The 17,227-nt window shown below is 42.8% G+C and overlaps 1 protein-coding gene across 1 annotated transcript in view; it reads right to left on the minus strand.

Annotated features, from left to right (window-relative positions):
• nrxn2 (neurexin 2) overlaps positions 1–17,227 on the minus strand; it is a 630,539-nt gene that overhangs the window by 41,147 nt on the left and 572,165 nt on the right. Inside the window, exon 18 of the mRNA XM_022752210.1 lies at positions 6,873–7,044. Coding sequence (XP_022607931.1) covers positions 6,873–7,044 — 172 coding nt within the window. The remainder of the gene's footprint in view (positions 1–6,872; positions 7,045–17,227) is intronic.

Consider the following 17,227-nt stretch of genomic DNA (forward strand, 5'->3'; position numbering starts at 1 on the left):
ACAGGATCCTTGCCACCTTTCATCTCAGGCCATGGTGGATTTGTGCGAGGGAGGCTGCTGGAGTGAGCGAGAGAAAGCACCCGCCCCACTCATGTGGAAATCAAAGTTGTCACTTCTCTAATTACCCAAAGCAATCTTTTCCCTCTCCTGCTCTGCTCTGCACTGCTTAGCTGTGTCTCCCTCCCTCCCTCCCTCCCTCCCTCCCTCTCTCTCTCTCTCTCTCTCTCTCCTCATCATTGCTTTCTTCACTATTTCTCTCTCTCTCTCTCTCCATCATCCCATAGCCACAGGCCAATTATTGGAGATACCTTCCAACTGTGCAAGATCCAATCAGAGGGAGTCGCAGAGCACCAGAGGCCCAATAAGAACCCACAAAATGAGGTGGAGCTGTCATCAGTGACAAGTAACTATGCTGGCTGACTTCAATGAACACTTTCTGAATTTTTCAGCTGTAATTGCTGAATCGAGTAGAAATAAAGATCCAAACTGTGACATATGTCAATCATGCATCATATAAGATCAATGGCCTAAGAGTACTAGCAAATCTGTTTCTTTAGTAAGAGCAGCAGTACGGCCTGCATTCAAAAATGTGCACTCAAGAGATGAAGGTTCTAATGTTCAGTACAAAGCCGATACAGTTATCTGATTCACATGTTAGTCTGCAGAAGAATAATGTTTATAAAAACTATTTTGACAATTGATTAATTGTTTTTGTTAAAACAATACTGCCTGGTGCTGCTGCAAGAGAGCAAACTGTAATTACTCTAAGAGCCATTAAAGGTCCCATATTGTATAAAATGAGATTTCCCTGTATTTTTTGATTATAAAGCAGGTCTAGGTTCTATATTAATACTGTGAAAGTATTAAAGCGCTCAGTCCACAGAGAAATGCACCAATCCTGTATTCAGACACTGAGCCTTAAAACCAGCTGTCAGGACTTCTGTAACTTTGTGATGTCACAACAAAGCAGTCACTGCTCTCAGCCATGCCCCAAGCCCCGCCCACCTCGACCCACCATCCAACCTTTGCAGGATTTGGTTTCTTTTAGTGTTTACATGAAATCTGCTATATTTTTACTCTATCATTCAGAAAACAGTCAGCCAATCAGAAGACAGGCTCAGAGCCTCCTCTCTTCTGATTGGCTCACCAACCTGTTGTTACTACAGCTCCAGAGAGAAGCCTGAGAGAGGAGGTAAAAGGTAAAACTACATTGAGATGGTTTTCGGTTCTTAAAATCACAAATATATCTTCTTATGGATCAACACTTCAAATAAAACACAGGAAAGGTGTAAAATATGAAGCTTTAAGAGAATTACAAGCTAACAAATATATGTGCGCAGCTTGTACTGTAAGCTTATCTTATAGTACATAGAGGTGTTTTTCCCTTATAAAGTAATAGTAAAGATGGACATGAGGCTACACTCATCTATCATCTGCTCAGTAGACCATCAAAGTCACACAGGGCTGCTTTGATACTCCTTGTGTGGAGGCTTGAGCTAGTGAGGTAAAACCTGGTCCACGCTCAGCTAAAGTCCATATGCCTCCAGTCATTTGTCTGACTGTGTTCTCTTGCACAAAGTGCAACCCTTTCCTGTCCTAGTCCTGTTACTCTTCCCTACTTTTAGCATTTTAACTGGCTCAGCTGAGTGCTTTCATATTGTTTTAACCAAAGGGAAGACAAAGGCAGATCTTCTGGGCTGCCTCAACCTCCCCTCCTCACACTGTCTCTTTATTTTCCTTGCTTATTCACGGTTGGCTTTCTGTCTCTCTGTGTGGAGGTCACAAAGACAAATATGGATATCTAGAAACACTGGAGACATAAAGGCAATGGTAAAAAGGGGTAGGAGGAAGGAAAAGGCACAGCCAAGAGCTTTGTTGACCCCTTTTCTTAGACCATTTATCCGAGGAGTAAGAACATCTTAACAGCTCGCTCGGAAGAGCTGGAGCTGTCTTTGCTGGCACAAAGCTCTCTCTCTCTCTCTCTCTCTCCCTCTGTGAATTCACATCTCTCTTCCCTTTTCTCTCAATCTAATGGTCAGCCTTCACACCGAATGGATCCTCTAAATGCCTCACAGAATGAAAACAGGGAATGACAACAGCGCTCTCTCTTTGTACTCCTTCTTTTGCTGTCTTTGATTTACGATCAGTATTAAGTGGCGTGTTGGTCGACTCAAAATGAACATTGCCATGTCTGAGTGCATTTCAAGCAGCGAGTAATTTGTGTGTTTGTTATCAAATTATTCCTGACTTGTTTCTGATGTTACGAAATGTGTGTGCGCGCTTGCATGTGAGGATCGTGCACGTCCTGTGTCATACTGTACAAGCTATATGTAATCTTCCCTGCTGTGATGCAATCCAATTTGCGGGGTGCTTATTTCTCAGTAAAATGCAAAGCCTCATCCACCGCGGCAGTGACAGCAGTTAGCTTCCAGCATTCATACTGGATCTCGTCTCTCTTTTTTTCCTCCACCCAACCTCCTCTTTTTGCTGTCTCTCCCTCTTCTCATTCCTCTTCTCCTTCAGTCCGCCATTTTTCAGCAACGCATCCCGGGCACGTGCTGTAGAGTACTATTGCTTTCCGTCCCCTCGATCTCCCCTGCCATCAACTCTTCATCCGTGTATTACCTCCCCTCCAGCACCGCATCCTCTGTCTAATTTTGCTCCACTGCAGCCCTGTCAGAAACTAAAGCAATGTGACAGTTTTATAATAGATTTCCCGTCTGTACATACTGGCAAGTGAGGAAGAGTATGTGTGGAAGAAAGATGGCACAGTGTCTGCTCTCATTGGTCATAATGACACAGTTATGAGACAGCAAAATATGGTAATCACAGCCAATACGCTGCGATGGTGACACTGTAACTACGGCTGTAAAATGTGAAATGATTTTCCAAAGCTCAGGGAGCACTGCAACGCAAAGTCCAAATGCCAAGTGTGGTATAAACTCAAGGAAATGGATTGATTTTTCCAGAAGCCCCGTTATTGCCGTAATGTCATAATTTACTGTGGCGAATTATCATTATCAGAAAAAGAGTTAAAATGTGGTGATTTGTAAAGAGAGACAAGAGGATGATAAGATGGAAGGGACAAATTCTCTCAAACAAATGTAAATGTATATACATTACATGCATATACATATAGGCCAATAAAAGTAGACGTATATGTATATATATGCAAACAAAATATATAAAGACACGCACCAAGACAAAAGGAGAGAAACAGGATATGACTAATATTATTGAGATACAAATACTGATCATTTTTCAGTTATTAGTAATTGATCCTTTATGGATAAGCAACACTGCTCCACTGCTGATGATTTAACATGATAACAGCAATAAATACTGAGAGTCACAGATGTCACAAAAAATTGTAATTAAATTATCAATTGGGCCTTAATGTTATAGATTCTTTCAAATCATTATGTCAACACTATGAAACTTCTGAAAGACTAAATGAGGCATTCTTCCTTTTACAAATGAATAGTTGAATAAAATGCACCACCACAATTCAGTACACTCTGATGTTTCATAATGTGAGCTAATCTTCATCCCGCTAATGTACAGTGTGTTTATTTGAAAATAATGCAGAGAAATGAATATTCTTCTTTTGAGAATAAAGCATTGGAAATTAAACATTTAGCCACATTAGCTCTGCTGCCTTTGTCACCTCAGATGACCAGTAAATAGGGAATTGGGTGTGAAATGGTACAATTATAGCCCGTATGGCACCGCCACTAACATCTGCCTGTTTATCTGTGGCCAGGTTGAGGTGCTCAGTGTGACACAGGGATGTTTTTATTGAGCCTGTCTGCCATTTTGGGAATGTGGGAGGTGGCGTGGGCCAATAAGTGTTTCTGCAGGACCCACCGGGCACACCTGACACACCGGATTAGCTGGCCGGACGCTCCTCTGACACTTTTTGTCTGCTCTCCGTCCATCAAATGCATACATGCACAGACTCACACACACACATACACACACACACACGATGCACAGTGTCATGCACGTAGACAGATGTGTGCACTCTCTCACATAGAATCAGATTCAGACAGAAACGCCCACAGACACACGTTCCCTGGGGACTGCAAACATCACTTCGTGGGACATCAGGAAACGTGTTGCTTTGCCGTTGAATGTGCCTGACCCGTGACGGCCATGTTTGCTGTCAACATCCTGTCTCCCCAAATCCATCACCTTGCTATGGCCTTCTGTTTATAAGCCTGCTGCTGGCAAGCCTGGTCCTTAATGGAAAGCAATTCAAACACATCTGAATCTGACAAATCTTTTGGACCGAGGCCCTAATTATAGTGTGCAGAACGATGTGTGTGTGTGCGTACGAGAAAAAGATTACCCAAAGATAACCTGTCACAGTGTTTCTTGTGCACGATGACAGATTCACACTCTCTCCTCTACCTCTACCATCATTGTCCTCCTCCTCTGGGACCCCACAGTCTACAAGAGGATAAATCCCACATGTAGCTGTATGCACAAAGCATTAGACAGGGTTCAAAACTGCAATAACATCCCAAGGAGACTGCCTGATGTGGGTCACAACAGTCCTTTTAAGGAGATTTTCACAGGAAACTGCACTTCCTTGTTTTGTTAGAAGAACCAGACAAATTTGGAACCTGTACCAACTAACAGTGGGCCCCACTGGAGGTATCTTTCATGATGTCTTGTTCTATTTTCTTCTCAATCTGGCTACATGGACATTTTAAGATGTTTTCAGTGTTCCAGTGGGACAACACATCAACAACACTGTATAATATAAGCACCAAAAAAAATGAATATGTTCCCATATTGTGAGTATAGAGTGTTTTGTCCTGTTTAGAGAATCAGAAGATTAACTCTCCCTGGGTTACAGGAGCTTGTTTCAACAAGGGAGCTCTCACTTTTCTCTTTCCCCTCTCTACAAAATATAACGTCACACCTCCTGGCTCAGTTAGGAAGTAGCCCCCCTCCATCCCTCACACACTCTCTCCCTTACGTATTCCTCCGCCCTCTTGTGCCTCAGTCTCATCCGAGGTTTTGCTTTCCTAATGTGTAACATCTCTGTTTCCCCAGGATGCCGCCCCACCAGACGACGACGACTGGAACCTTCAAAGCGGGTGCCGGAGCCATCAAAGCTGGTGCCCAAAAATAGTTTGAGTGTAACTAGCTCACATAAATGAATCAAAGCTATTCTGAAACTAACCAGCTAGCCCCCTCCTTTCTTCTTCTTCATCCATTTCCTTTCCTTAGTCCCTATAGTCTCCTAAAAATTCAGACGGGCTCCAACCCCTTGCAGACAAACATAAAACTCATCAAGTAAACTAACAAACAACAAAATAACACTCTTCAATTCTTGATCAGCAGAGGAAAAGGAAAGAAATGTTTGACGAAGACAACAACAACAACAAAGAGGGCGGAAGGGAGGAATAAAAAGAATATAATATGGGCTGTGCATTAATGTTTCTTGATGAAACAAAACATAGATTTGGATGATGACACTCACTTGCCAGTGTTAACAGGCTGCTCTGATGTTATCTTCTAAGCGGTTAGTGCGATTGTTAGTTGAAGGCTCCCCTTTGGAGCTTGTGCTGTAGCGAAAAGGGCTGCATTTCCATCATAATAACAACTGAAAAGAGTGAACTGTCACAGGGCGCTTCCTCCTCTGGCTGTGATGCATGCCCCTCAGTCCAGCCTCACTGTGCTGATGGATGAGCAAGAGAATACGCTTCCCTCAATGCCAAAACACAGCCTCAAAATATGGGATCACTGCTGTGACAGAGAATGTCACAGTCCCACTGCTCTATATGTCAACTGGAGTAAATATCATGGCCACATTAGCAGCACTCTCCCTGTTGTGTGAACAATGACGATACATAGACAGTGCTTTTAGACAATGGAGATGGAACACATTGACTTCAGCGGGGGATGGAGATTTACAGAATAAAAACAGATATATGACTGTACCAGACCCTCAAAGCTTTGAAAAACTCCTCTATTTTAATATTCAGGTTATTAGTTTTCCATTTGATCATTAATACCTAACACTGGCAGGCAGCAGCCTGGTGTTTACCAAATGCAAAGTCATGATGGGAACAGAATACGTCCTCCTTTGAACAACCATGAACAAAGGGGAAACACAATGGAGAGAGAAATTAAGAGAATGTTTCTGCAAGACTAAAAATAGCCTCATAATTCAGGCCGAAATAGAATTTCATGATTATGGTGAAACAACAAGCGGAGGAATTAGCACACTCCCAGCAGTGACTCATCGGGTATTTGCCCTCATTTAAAGTCTGTATGTGTAATGATGTTGTGACTGTGTTTATCTTGGAGCAGAGGCATGACTTCTAAACACCTTCACATACTTTCCCAGTGTGAAGTATCCTCTCTCTCTATCCTGCTCCAAAACCCCCCATGCTTACCAACCATACCTGACTGGCATATTCACATTGTACTGGCCTCCATTCAGCGCTGACTTTCACAGCACCAGGAGCTACAGTAGCAGACTCACTGCAGAGAGCTGGATGCTCTTAGTTGGGAGATTGCTTGCCGGAGAAAGGCTGTTTTGCTGTTCCTGCTTTTTAGACCAGAACCTGACTTAATCACCTAGAATAATGCAGGCACGCTCTAAATATGAATGTCATGATAAATAAACCAGAGGCCTTACAGAATGTTCTATAAAAATCCCTTTTAGAGGCACACGGGAGGCCGAATTAATGAATACTATTTTCCTTTTTCCAAAGCTCCTTCTTTCTCTCTCCACTGTGTTACCCAGTTTATTTGAGAATTCAAACTGTGAAGCTTCTAATCAAACACTGATAGCCCCTCCCTCCCTCCCTCCCTTCCTCCCTCAGTCCCAAGATTCAGACCCCTGTTCCTACCTGAGGGGAAACGTTCGATGACGGGCTGGTTGTCCACCTGTAGTGTGGCGTTGCCACCACTGCGTGTGAATCGCACCACATGGTATTTGCCGTCGCTCACCATCACCGCGCTCTCCTCAATGGTTATGTCGTCCGTTCCCACGTTGAAGATCACGCCGATCTTTCCCCGTTCCTATAGACAGAGGACAAAAGACCACATTGTGAGGACACTGCACAAAGACAAAGGCATGAAATCCCATGAAACTTGAAGTTCCTATAAAACTGTTACTTTCTGGAGGTGGGTGTAACTGAAAAAGTCAAACAAGAGTCATCCCAAGTTTTTGCTTTCTGCCCATCCAATTAAATCACACTGCCTTTCTCTACCTAACTGGGGTCACTGGTTAACAGTTAAAATCAACCCAACACTAATTAATTACTCTAACATCCTGCTTCAAAAGGAAACACAATACATCAAGGAAGTTTTTGCCACTTTTTCATCCATGCAGGATGAATTGTGACATATCTGTGCCAAAAAGTGCAGTTCCTCGAAAGCAACTAGAGTCTGGCTCCAACAGTGAGTCAGTCCCCATAGACTCCCACGTTAAAATGTCCAACTTTACAGCAGAAATAAACATGTTTACAGCCTGGTACAAAAACTGTTTTGGTCTCTAGAGATAATTTCCTCCTTCATGATGACTGTACGGTGGGTGAATTTTTATAAAACCCTCCTGTTTAAATTTTATTATGGCTTAATGTTATGCATAATTGAGGGTGTGGCCGCTATGAGTGACAGGTGGGTGAGCGTATGCTTGCCATAAAGTCTCAACTCCACACACACACACACACACACACACACACACACACACACACACACACACACACACACACACACACACACACCACCTCTTTACTAATTTCTGGATTAGCTGGGAGTTAGGGGCGGAGTCAGGCACTGCAAAGATGGCGACGGCGGAGCAGCTCACTCTGAGCTTCACAAACGGCTCTTCAGAAACCTGCGGGTGACGTCACAGAGGCTACATCCATCTTTATTTACAGTCTGCGGTTAGCGTGCTGAAGTCTGCATCTTGCTAAAAGCACTAATGCGTCCACATGCGTATGTAGCATTGCGCATACAGCCTTGCAGAGCGTGGCCATAAATGGATCCAACTTGGTGTTGTAGAAAATTGTTCAACTACAACAAAAAGATTTAACGCAAACCTAAAACCACATTCCTTGAGTCATTACTCACCCTCTCTGCTCGTACTGTGAGCATCAGATCTCACACACATCAGCCTGGTAAAGAACAGAGTACTTGTTGAGGACTCAGGCACCTTCAGCATTCATCAACCTGGTGACCCCCTCCCCTCCCCCATCTATTAGTGTTGACAGCCGCCCACTGCTTCGAGTTTATTACAGTCAACCGCCTACTCTACTCTCATCTCCCGCCATCTCTTTCCTCTCCCTCTGTGGTTCCCGTCCTCAGTCCCAGGAAAGGTCAAAGTCATTTACAGAGTTACAGTCTGCCGGAGAGGCACAGAACGAGGGTGTGAGAGAGAGGGAGAAACAGAATGAGTACATATACCAGCCACCACCATTACAGACAAATTCTCTGTCTGGCAGTAAATCTTCTTCCGCAGTTTTGTTCATCACACTGATAAAACCTTGTGTAAAAAAAAAAAAAAAAACTGCCCTGCCCATATTTGCCCAATCAACAAAGTCATTCATTCCATTATCTCATTAGCTATGTGCATTTATTTTTCCACCTCCCATATGCCAAGATAGTCAGAGGTGAATGTGTGGATTTTGCTCGCAGCCGTTTTCCATTATTCATGGCTGATTAAGTATTTAAAAAAGGAAAATAACAACCCTAATGTTAACAGAACTTAAAATAGCAAGTTAATTGAGTAAATAAGTGCAGAGGTTGTGTTAATGAGCGGTATAATCACAGCCAAATTTATGTACATCCTAACCATTCTTTGGTGGCGCATAAAGTGGGTACAGCATTTGGCCAAGGCCACAGTGTGGCTGTGGATGACAGCCTTGATTAGGCTATTAATTGAGCATGCTCAAACGGTGGCGCAAGAGGAAGCTGCTGCTGGCTGTGATTAAATGCTGTGGAGGGATCAGCAGAGTATAAGACACAGCTGAAGAGTCGGAGTAAACAAGAAGAATCAGTGTGGAAGCCGGACTGGTACAGCCGAACGCTCGCCTCCATGTAGACAGAAGAAGTTCGAGTTTCTCAGAGTGGAGCTTGATGGACTGCTCAGCAGATGATCTCACTCTGCCAAAGAGGCTTGAACGTCTCAAATGGCAAAGTGCTTCCAGCTTCTTAGGCACTTAATCAATTGATTCATGTTATGGACTGACCCTTGCAGTCTTTCCCACCCGCTATCCCCATGCACGCCGAAATCCAATACTGATTCTAAGGCATGATGTTGAATACTGTCGGTGAACAATTAGCGTGTGAATGAAAATTTAATCAAAGTTTCCACTATTGATACCTTTGAGATACTGCAGCAAGAAAAACAAAATGGAGAGGGTGAGTGAAACGCTTTTGGATCGAGTGGAAATGCCAGGATCATCTCCATTACATCCTACACACGAGCAAGCTTAGAAGAGTCATAACACCTTTGCCTGGAGAATTAATTCAATTTGCCAGGGCAAAGCAGAATGAATCCCTGCTATTATGACTGAAAAGCAGAAGGGGCGAGTGAATTTGAGTGATATTTACAGAGAGATTAGCATTTGTGTTCCGCAACATTAGGGTTCTTCCTGGTGCTGAGGGAATGTATTGAGCCCATTACGGTGGGAAGCCGGTGGGAACCAGAGCTTTTTTAAAAATGATTTTGGTGTAGCGGTAATGACATTTTAATGGTCATTTCCCTTAAGCGAACATATCTCTGGAAACAGAAGGAAAAAAAAAACTCTGACTGCGAGCAGTCAAGCCTGCAACATTGAAATGAAGGGGCTGGTAGGTAACTTACAATAAGCCGTGGCTGCTCTTTAAACACCACAGCTTCTAAACTACTGCTTAGCAGCCCTTAATCTGCTGCAGCTGTCGGCTAATGTCAGGAGTAAGAATGTTACGCTTTTGCTCTTTTATCCAGAGGTTAGCTCATCTTACGTTTCTGTCTGTGGGTCAATCAGCGGTGTAGGTAGGGGGTCCACTGTAGACCAGAGGGAAAGCACTCTTTATGATACATCCAATCTCAAGTGTCCGAGGAAGCCAGCATCTCTCTGAGGTTTAATTAAACAATCAAAGATGTGCACTGGTAGGGGCCAGGGGATATCCAGAAGACTGCATTGACTTTTGATTTTCAAGGTTCAAGGTCCAAGGCTACCAAAGTAATCTTTGGTATCCCCAGGGGACAATTTGTTGCACAGGAAATAAATACAGTAAATACAATAACGACATGCACCAGCCTACACTCAATTTACACAAGACTGTTCAAAAAACCAGCGGTAGCAGGGACAAATGAGTTTTTGGGTCTATTGGTCCTGCGTCTAGACATAATATATCTGCGACCAGGTGGGACTGACTGCGCCCTTTTTAATGGCTCTGGCTCTGCACAATAGTGAGAGTTCATCAAGATTAGTCCCGGGATTTTACTGCACAATCTCACTACGCCTTCCAACCTGTTTCTGTTTTCAAGGGTAAGTGTCCCAAACCAGCAGATAAAGGAAAAGGACAGACTCAGTAAAACAAGAATAAAACATTTTCATAAAAGAGACGTCAACTTCTAAGCTTTCGGTAAAAGGAACATATGCTGGTGGGCCTTTCCACAAACAGCGTCAGTATTTGAGTCAAATATTAGTTTGTTGTCAATTATTGTCCCCAGATACTTGTACTGTTGGACAACTTCAACAGCCTGGCCATGAATAAAAACAGGAGGAACAGGTGGAGGCCTCGTTCTGAAGTCAATTATCATTTCTTCTGTTTTAGACACGTTAATGTTTCAGCACTGAGTTTCGCTGAGAAAGGTTTTATCTGATGTGAAAAGAAAGCTAGTTAGGAAGAGAATCCTCTCTTGAATATTATTAAATTATATTACTTAAGCACAAACTTGCTGTCCTTGCCAAATATCTAAGATCTGAGTACAACAAAAAACAATGTTTTTCGCAGAGCAGAAACTGCTGATCAGCTTGTCACACAACAGCAAGTTGACAACAGACAAGAAAAAACTAAAACGTTTGTGTAATCCTCTCATTAGAGTCTCTCCTTCCAAAAAACAGACAAAAAGACAAAAAAAGAAAAAGAAAAAAAAAAAGCTTTGGGATTCTGTGCGGCAGCCACAGATGAGAAAGTGCAGCGCTGGAATACAGAGAGCATTTACATCCGAAATATTTCAGCATGACCTTGCAATGTGCGAGAGTGTGTCGAGGTAAATGCTGCCGCCGAGAGCGGAATGAAAATGAGGAGGCGCCAGAACAATCCTGCAGTCGGCTTGTGTGTATCAGGGTTATCAGGCAGCCTCAGAGAGCTCTCGCTGATCACGCCGAGCACAAATGGAAGAGGGAGCGAGGGGAAGAGAGTAACACTGCGCGATAAAAGACGGAAGGGAGCCTTGATGATCCTCCCGGGCCTCAAGGTGCTTCGACATCTTAAAAGCACCTTGAAGATGTCAAGATCTTGTTCTCTCCCCGCTGCACACACTGGTAGTCAATTAAGAAGGGGGGAAAAAAAAAGACAAAGGGGGGATGTGACAGCGTTTTTGAAGGATTTGTTTCTCGGTTTCATTTCTTAACAGACAGCTTAATCATGACGCGCTTCTTCTCCGACACCCCCTACAGCTTCATCTCCACACACATCTTCCTCTTGATCTGTTTGCATTTCCTCAACGTCTTCCTGCATTTTCCCTCCCAGATCTGATACACGACTTCCAAAAAAAAAAAAAAAAAAAAAAGGCAAATTAGACAGAGAAAACAACAGAGAAACAACAGAGATGCGACTGGCAGATGGACCAGAGGGTGGATTCAGCGAGACTCTGGCAGATACAGTTGTTTAAATCACTCAAGGTGTTTTGCATTTTTGCTGCATCAACGCGTTTCATTCAAACGCTGTGGAAAACACGGCTGACTGGCTCAGGAATTTGCTGATGCTGATGACTGGTTTGACGGATTTTATATTAATAGTCCCATGGGTGGTGGAAATGCAAACTATTCATCATCTTCTCTCTCATTTCCCCAATAATGATCTATCACGGGCTGTATCTGCTTGGGCCTAACTTGACACGCCAGTGTAAGTATGTGGAGCTGCTTAGTGAATGAATCAGCCGGTGGAGCAGCATGGGCAGAGAAATGACTGATAAATAGATTTTTACTGGATGCTCCAACGAAAAGCAATCAATTTTTCCCCCCTCTTTCTCTGTGGATGCACACACATCTGACACTTCCACATGGTTTAAGGTAGCTTAATATTTCATTTAGTGTTACAGCCTCAGCAAGCAATCCAACAAACCAGCTCTCTGCACCAATGTTACATTTTATGTGCTATTTGTAGTTATTGATTGATATTGGTGGCTATCTTTCTAAGATTCCCCACAGGCTTCTGCAGCTGATCATCATAAAGTATCTCCGCATCTCCCTTTTGAGGGTAATTCAGGATCTATGCAGCTTATCAGCTTGTCAACATGTATGCATAATGCCCACGAGTGGAGATTGGCTGCATCTGCTACAAGGAGAACAGTATAGAGGGGCTAATCTTCCACTCTGAAACTGCAGCGGTTATGTAAGAAAGAAATAGGCTGTTGCATAACATGCAGACTCCTCGCCGGCTAAATCAGCCACTGCCTGTTCACCTAATGTCTTCAGAGTGTCTGTGATAGAGAGGGGGGAAGGACTAAGGGCCAACAGCCATTTTGGATCACGATTACTGTTATCTGGAGCTCAGATTTCATGTCTTCCTTTCTCGTTATTACCCTCAAATGACACTAGGGCTCGTGCACACAGAGATACACGTGTGTCGTTTTGGATTTGGGTGGCAGGGGGACAAAGAGGAAGGCGGTGACAAAACAGTCACTTTGCAGAGAGGTTATGCTTGGTTTCGTTTACCACACCTCCTCTCTGTTTCTGCTCCGCCAACTCATTTGTATGTGTTTGTCGTGATCTCCTGCAGTCACCTTGAGAAACTTGCCCCCCCCCCATCCCCTCATCTTAATAGCACTTTATCTCCCCTTCCTTACTTCCCCCAAACTCTTTTCTTTTCTTCGCCTCGTTTCAGCATCAGTGGTCACGAATATCCGTTCTTTCCTGCTCTAAAAGCGATGAGCTGCAGCTCTGATGGAGAATCAGATCTCATTGAAAAAAATCAATGAGTTAGACAAAGGTGGTGTGGGTGTACATATACTGTATGTGTGTATGTATGTATCCGTCTGAATCTGGATCTCTGATCCGAGCATGACTCATGCTGGGCTTGCTCATTTGTCCCGGAGTACACACACACTGGCAGGAAGCCAGAATGCTGCAGCGGGAAGCAGCATTTATGCTAAAGAAGTAGAGAGGGAAAAATAAATCAGCCAAAACATCATCCTCTATAATCCTGATTATGTTGTCAGATAGCAGCAAAGTCTTCATTCACCCTGTGTCAGCTTGAGTCTCAAGCACTAGAAAAACAACACACACACACACGTGCACACACACTGACTTGATTCCAGCATGATGTGCACCAATGTGACTGTTGATGGATGGTGTCCTTCAGTTCAATCACCATCAGATCTGTAAGTTTGAATCCCACCTGACCCACCTGCTCTCAGCATAAACACAAACACAGATACATGAGCAAACATGAGAACGTCCTTGAGCGAGGTTAGGCTGAGCCCCCGCCACACACCAAGGCCTTGTTTACAAAGCTGGAGAGAGCTGATGGATACACACATGTAAAACGCGTACACACACACACAAACACACACACACAAACACACACACACACAGCCACAGGGCTTTGTGTATGAGTTTTCCTAGTGGCTGGGATCCAACTGATCAGACCGTGAAATGGGGCGTTGCTGTTTTGTACCTGCTGAATTTTATACTGTTGTTGTGGTACACTTGTACACAAAAAATAAAATACTAATACATGACCTTGTGAAAAAGATGGTGCTGAAAACTCGGGTTTTCTCTGCTGCAAAAACATGGTTCCTTGCAGGAAATGGGCAGTGATAATGGTCGCTCCAGCCACCGTTGCATTTACAAGGTTAGAACTCACCCTCTGACCGGCGCTACTTCCTCATCCTCTCATCCTGAACTGAGGGCAGAGTGGACGCAACAGTGACTCACTATCGCAAATCAGTATTACAAGAAGGGACGGGCCATGGCTTGCTGGTTAGCGTCATTAGAAGAAAAGACGTGACATAAATGGAAGCCAAACAAGTAAAACTGACATTGCTCTCCACCACTGGAGACAACTCTAAAGGAAGAAGGTTTGATGCTGAACTCCTGTTTCTTCTAGACGGGTAAACAAACAGCTATCAATGCTAACGTTGGCTATGTCGTGATAGCAACAACTTACATATAGCACCTTTAAATCTACAGGAAAGCCTCACACAGATTTGCTCTGAGCAAATCCACTCAGTGCAGTTATTCCATTGAACTGAAGTGATTTCTGTCTGAAATTGAGCTCAGACTTGCAATGGTTGATTTTTTTTGGCCACTTTGGGGCAGTGCAACAAGCTTTGAACACAACACACTGATATACTTTAAAGGTGAGAGATTACATGTCAGTTTCCTATTTACACATTCAGCAGACACAGAATGACATCAACATTATTTGTATGTCCCATATTCACTCCAATATTTTTTGGTCTCCTGCCTTTCACTGCCATATCATATGAAAAATGAATAAATCTGAGTGATGATATTAAGGGAATGTGTCATCTTAGAGCGAAAATAGAATCATTATTTACATCTCAGACTCTCTTGCTGCCAAGAGATGTGTTAAGAAAGATTAAATTTATCAGGATGCATTAGTGAAACCTGAACATTTCAAAGAGAAAATGTTTCATGTCAAGAGCCTCTTCAAGTTGCTAACCACAGATGGATGGAGGATGAAGTAGATAAAGCAGGGAAAGGACAAATGTGGAGGATAAACAAAGCACAGAGGTATGACAAATAATGGAGATGGACAGGGAGAAGCAGTGATACAAAGATATGATGAAAGAACCAGCAACAAGAAGGTAAACAGAGGAAAAAGTGGTAGGAAAGAGGGGAATGAAAGGTGGGGAGCCTCAAAGCTGAAGCTATGGGGGTGTATATGAGGGAAAGCCAGAAAAGGATCTCTGAAATCAATCTCCATCAGCCCACTCTTCATCCCTTTACCTGAAGGCCCAGACGCTGGTACATACTCAGTTTGGGTGACTTAATATGGGACAAAGAGGCTTGCAGGACCAATAAAGTTTCCCATCCACCTCCTTTTTATCCTTTTTATTCAATTATCCTTTGCCTTCTTCAGCTCCAAACACTAAACACTGAAATATGGCACAAATCGCTGCATCTGCCACTAAAGCTAATTGTGCTGAACACCTTTTTAGAGACAAAGTGAAGCAATAACTGATGACTGACATGACATTTTATCAGTGCTGTAAGAATATTAGAAACTCATGCAAATTACCAGGACTAAAAGTAGCTTAAGCTTTTTTTTTTACATCAGATTTTCTTTTTTCTATCCTCGCCCAAAATATCTGTCATCATCCTATTACTCTCACAATTTAGATAGTTGATACTAAAAAGGTAAAACTGGAATAGCAATTCAGTCATTTTAAGCCATCAGGTCTTTTCTGCTTCTTAGAACCATGAGCGCTTCAAAATCAATTTTTGACTTTCTTTACCAATTAATGGATATGGCGCTAACCTTCACATGTCCTCCATTATCATTTCTCTCACTTTGGCTTTTTACCTTTCCTTTGCTTTTTTCTCCTTTCCCTCAATTTTCCAATCAGTCGCTCCCCTGAGGCTCATTAATGTTGACTAGAGTTGCTAACATGGGTTTGGTAGAATCCAATTGATCCATGTGCTGTTGTGAGTGATCTCAGATAAAAAAACGTTGATAGTCTGGGTGCTCTGCAGCTGATGGAGAAAAGTGCAACTCAAAAACAAAATAGCTTTGTTGATCATCCTAAATCTAGTCAAACTGTGCAAATGAGAAAGCTGAGTCATTGGATATTACGCTGATTTTGTCTTTTCTTTAACAGCTTTGTGCAATAACATGGGATGGGACAGTGAAGAAATCATTTCATTCTGGTGCTGATCAGGTTAAAGGAATTTTTAATCACTTTCCCTAACATTGCACAATAAGACTTTCATCAATTTCCCATGGTAAGTATCCTGATGTAAAAAAAAAATCAAGACTATTCAGAACATAAATGGTGTTGAGATCTATGACCTTGTCCTATTTGGTGTAGATCCAGATAACAATCTGGACCTGAGAGCTGTGTAAAGATTGTTTGGCCTTGGCCAATGTATGCGCTCTACAAGGTCCCTTTCTAGTTGGTTTGTTGGTTGTTAGTCATCAGGATTATGCATCAAGTATTGAACTGACTTGCACTAAGCTTGGTTGAGGGATGGGGCATGGGCCAGGGAAGAACCTGCTACATTTTGGATCCAGGAATTTCTTTTAGTCACTTTCCTAAACATCGCAAGACAGGGCATTTGTCAATTTCTCAGAAAACAATATTTGGGTGTTGATGTAAAAAAAATCAGACATATTAATGGTTTTGAGATCTATGACTTTGCACAATTTGGTGCAGATCCAGATAATAATGTGGATCTCACAGACATGCGAAGGGTTGTTTGGCCTTTGCAGAGATATGCACTCCTGAGTGTCAGTGCCTGAGCCAGAACAACACCAATTAACAGGCAGTTTGAAAAGACTAAAACTGTGAAAAAAACATTCTTCTGATGAATAAGACGCTCCACCTCATCAGAGCTGATGATGAATCTGGAGCAGCCTGGCTCGGCTACATGTAAGTCGAGTCCATCCATCCCCACGAAGACCTCTGACTGCAGTACATTGTCATCTGCAACTGATTAATCAATTCCCGATTCAATATCTTTGTCTTGAAGCTGAAGTATGGATAGTCACATTCAGTAACAGCATTTGTAAACATCTCAAATTAAATTTTATTTAGAGAATACTGCCACCCTAAGTCATTATCTTTTCATTAAAGTATTATATTCATAAATAGTGGCATTAAAATGTGGGACGTGAGGTGTGAACGAAAGAGATTAGCCAGATTAGTTGAGCAAACAGTGGAGAGTTAGTGTGAAAGGACAGGGTAGAGACAGACAGACAGACAAACAGCAGAGGAGACGACAGCTCCTCCGCTGTCTCTTTTCATCTACAGCTTGCACATACGATTTGTCATGCCTGACTATACACTGCAAGA

This window comes from Seriola dumerili, unplaced genomic scaffold, assembly GCF_002260705.1.
Source record: "Seriola dumerili isolate Sdu_G_001 unplaced genomic scaffold, Sdu_1.0 BDQW01000167.1, whole genome shotgun sequence".
Taxonomy (NCBI): Eukaryota; Metazoa; Chordata; class Actinopteri; order Carangiformes; family Carangidae; genus Seriola; species Seriola dumerili.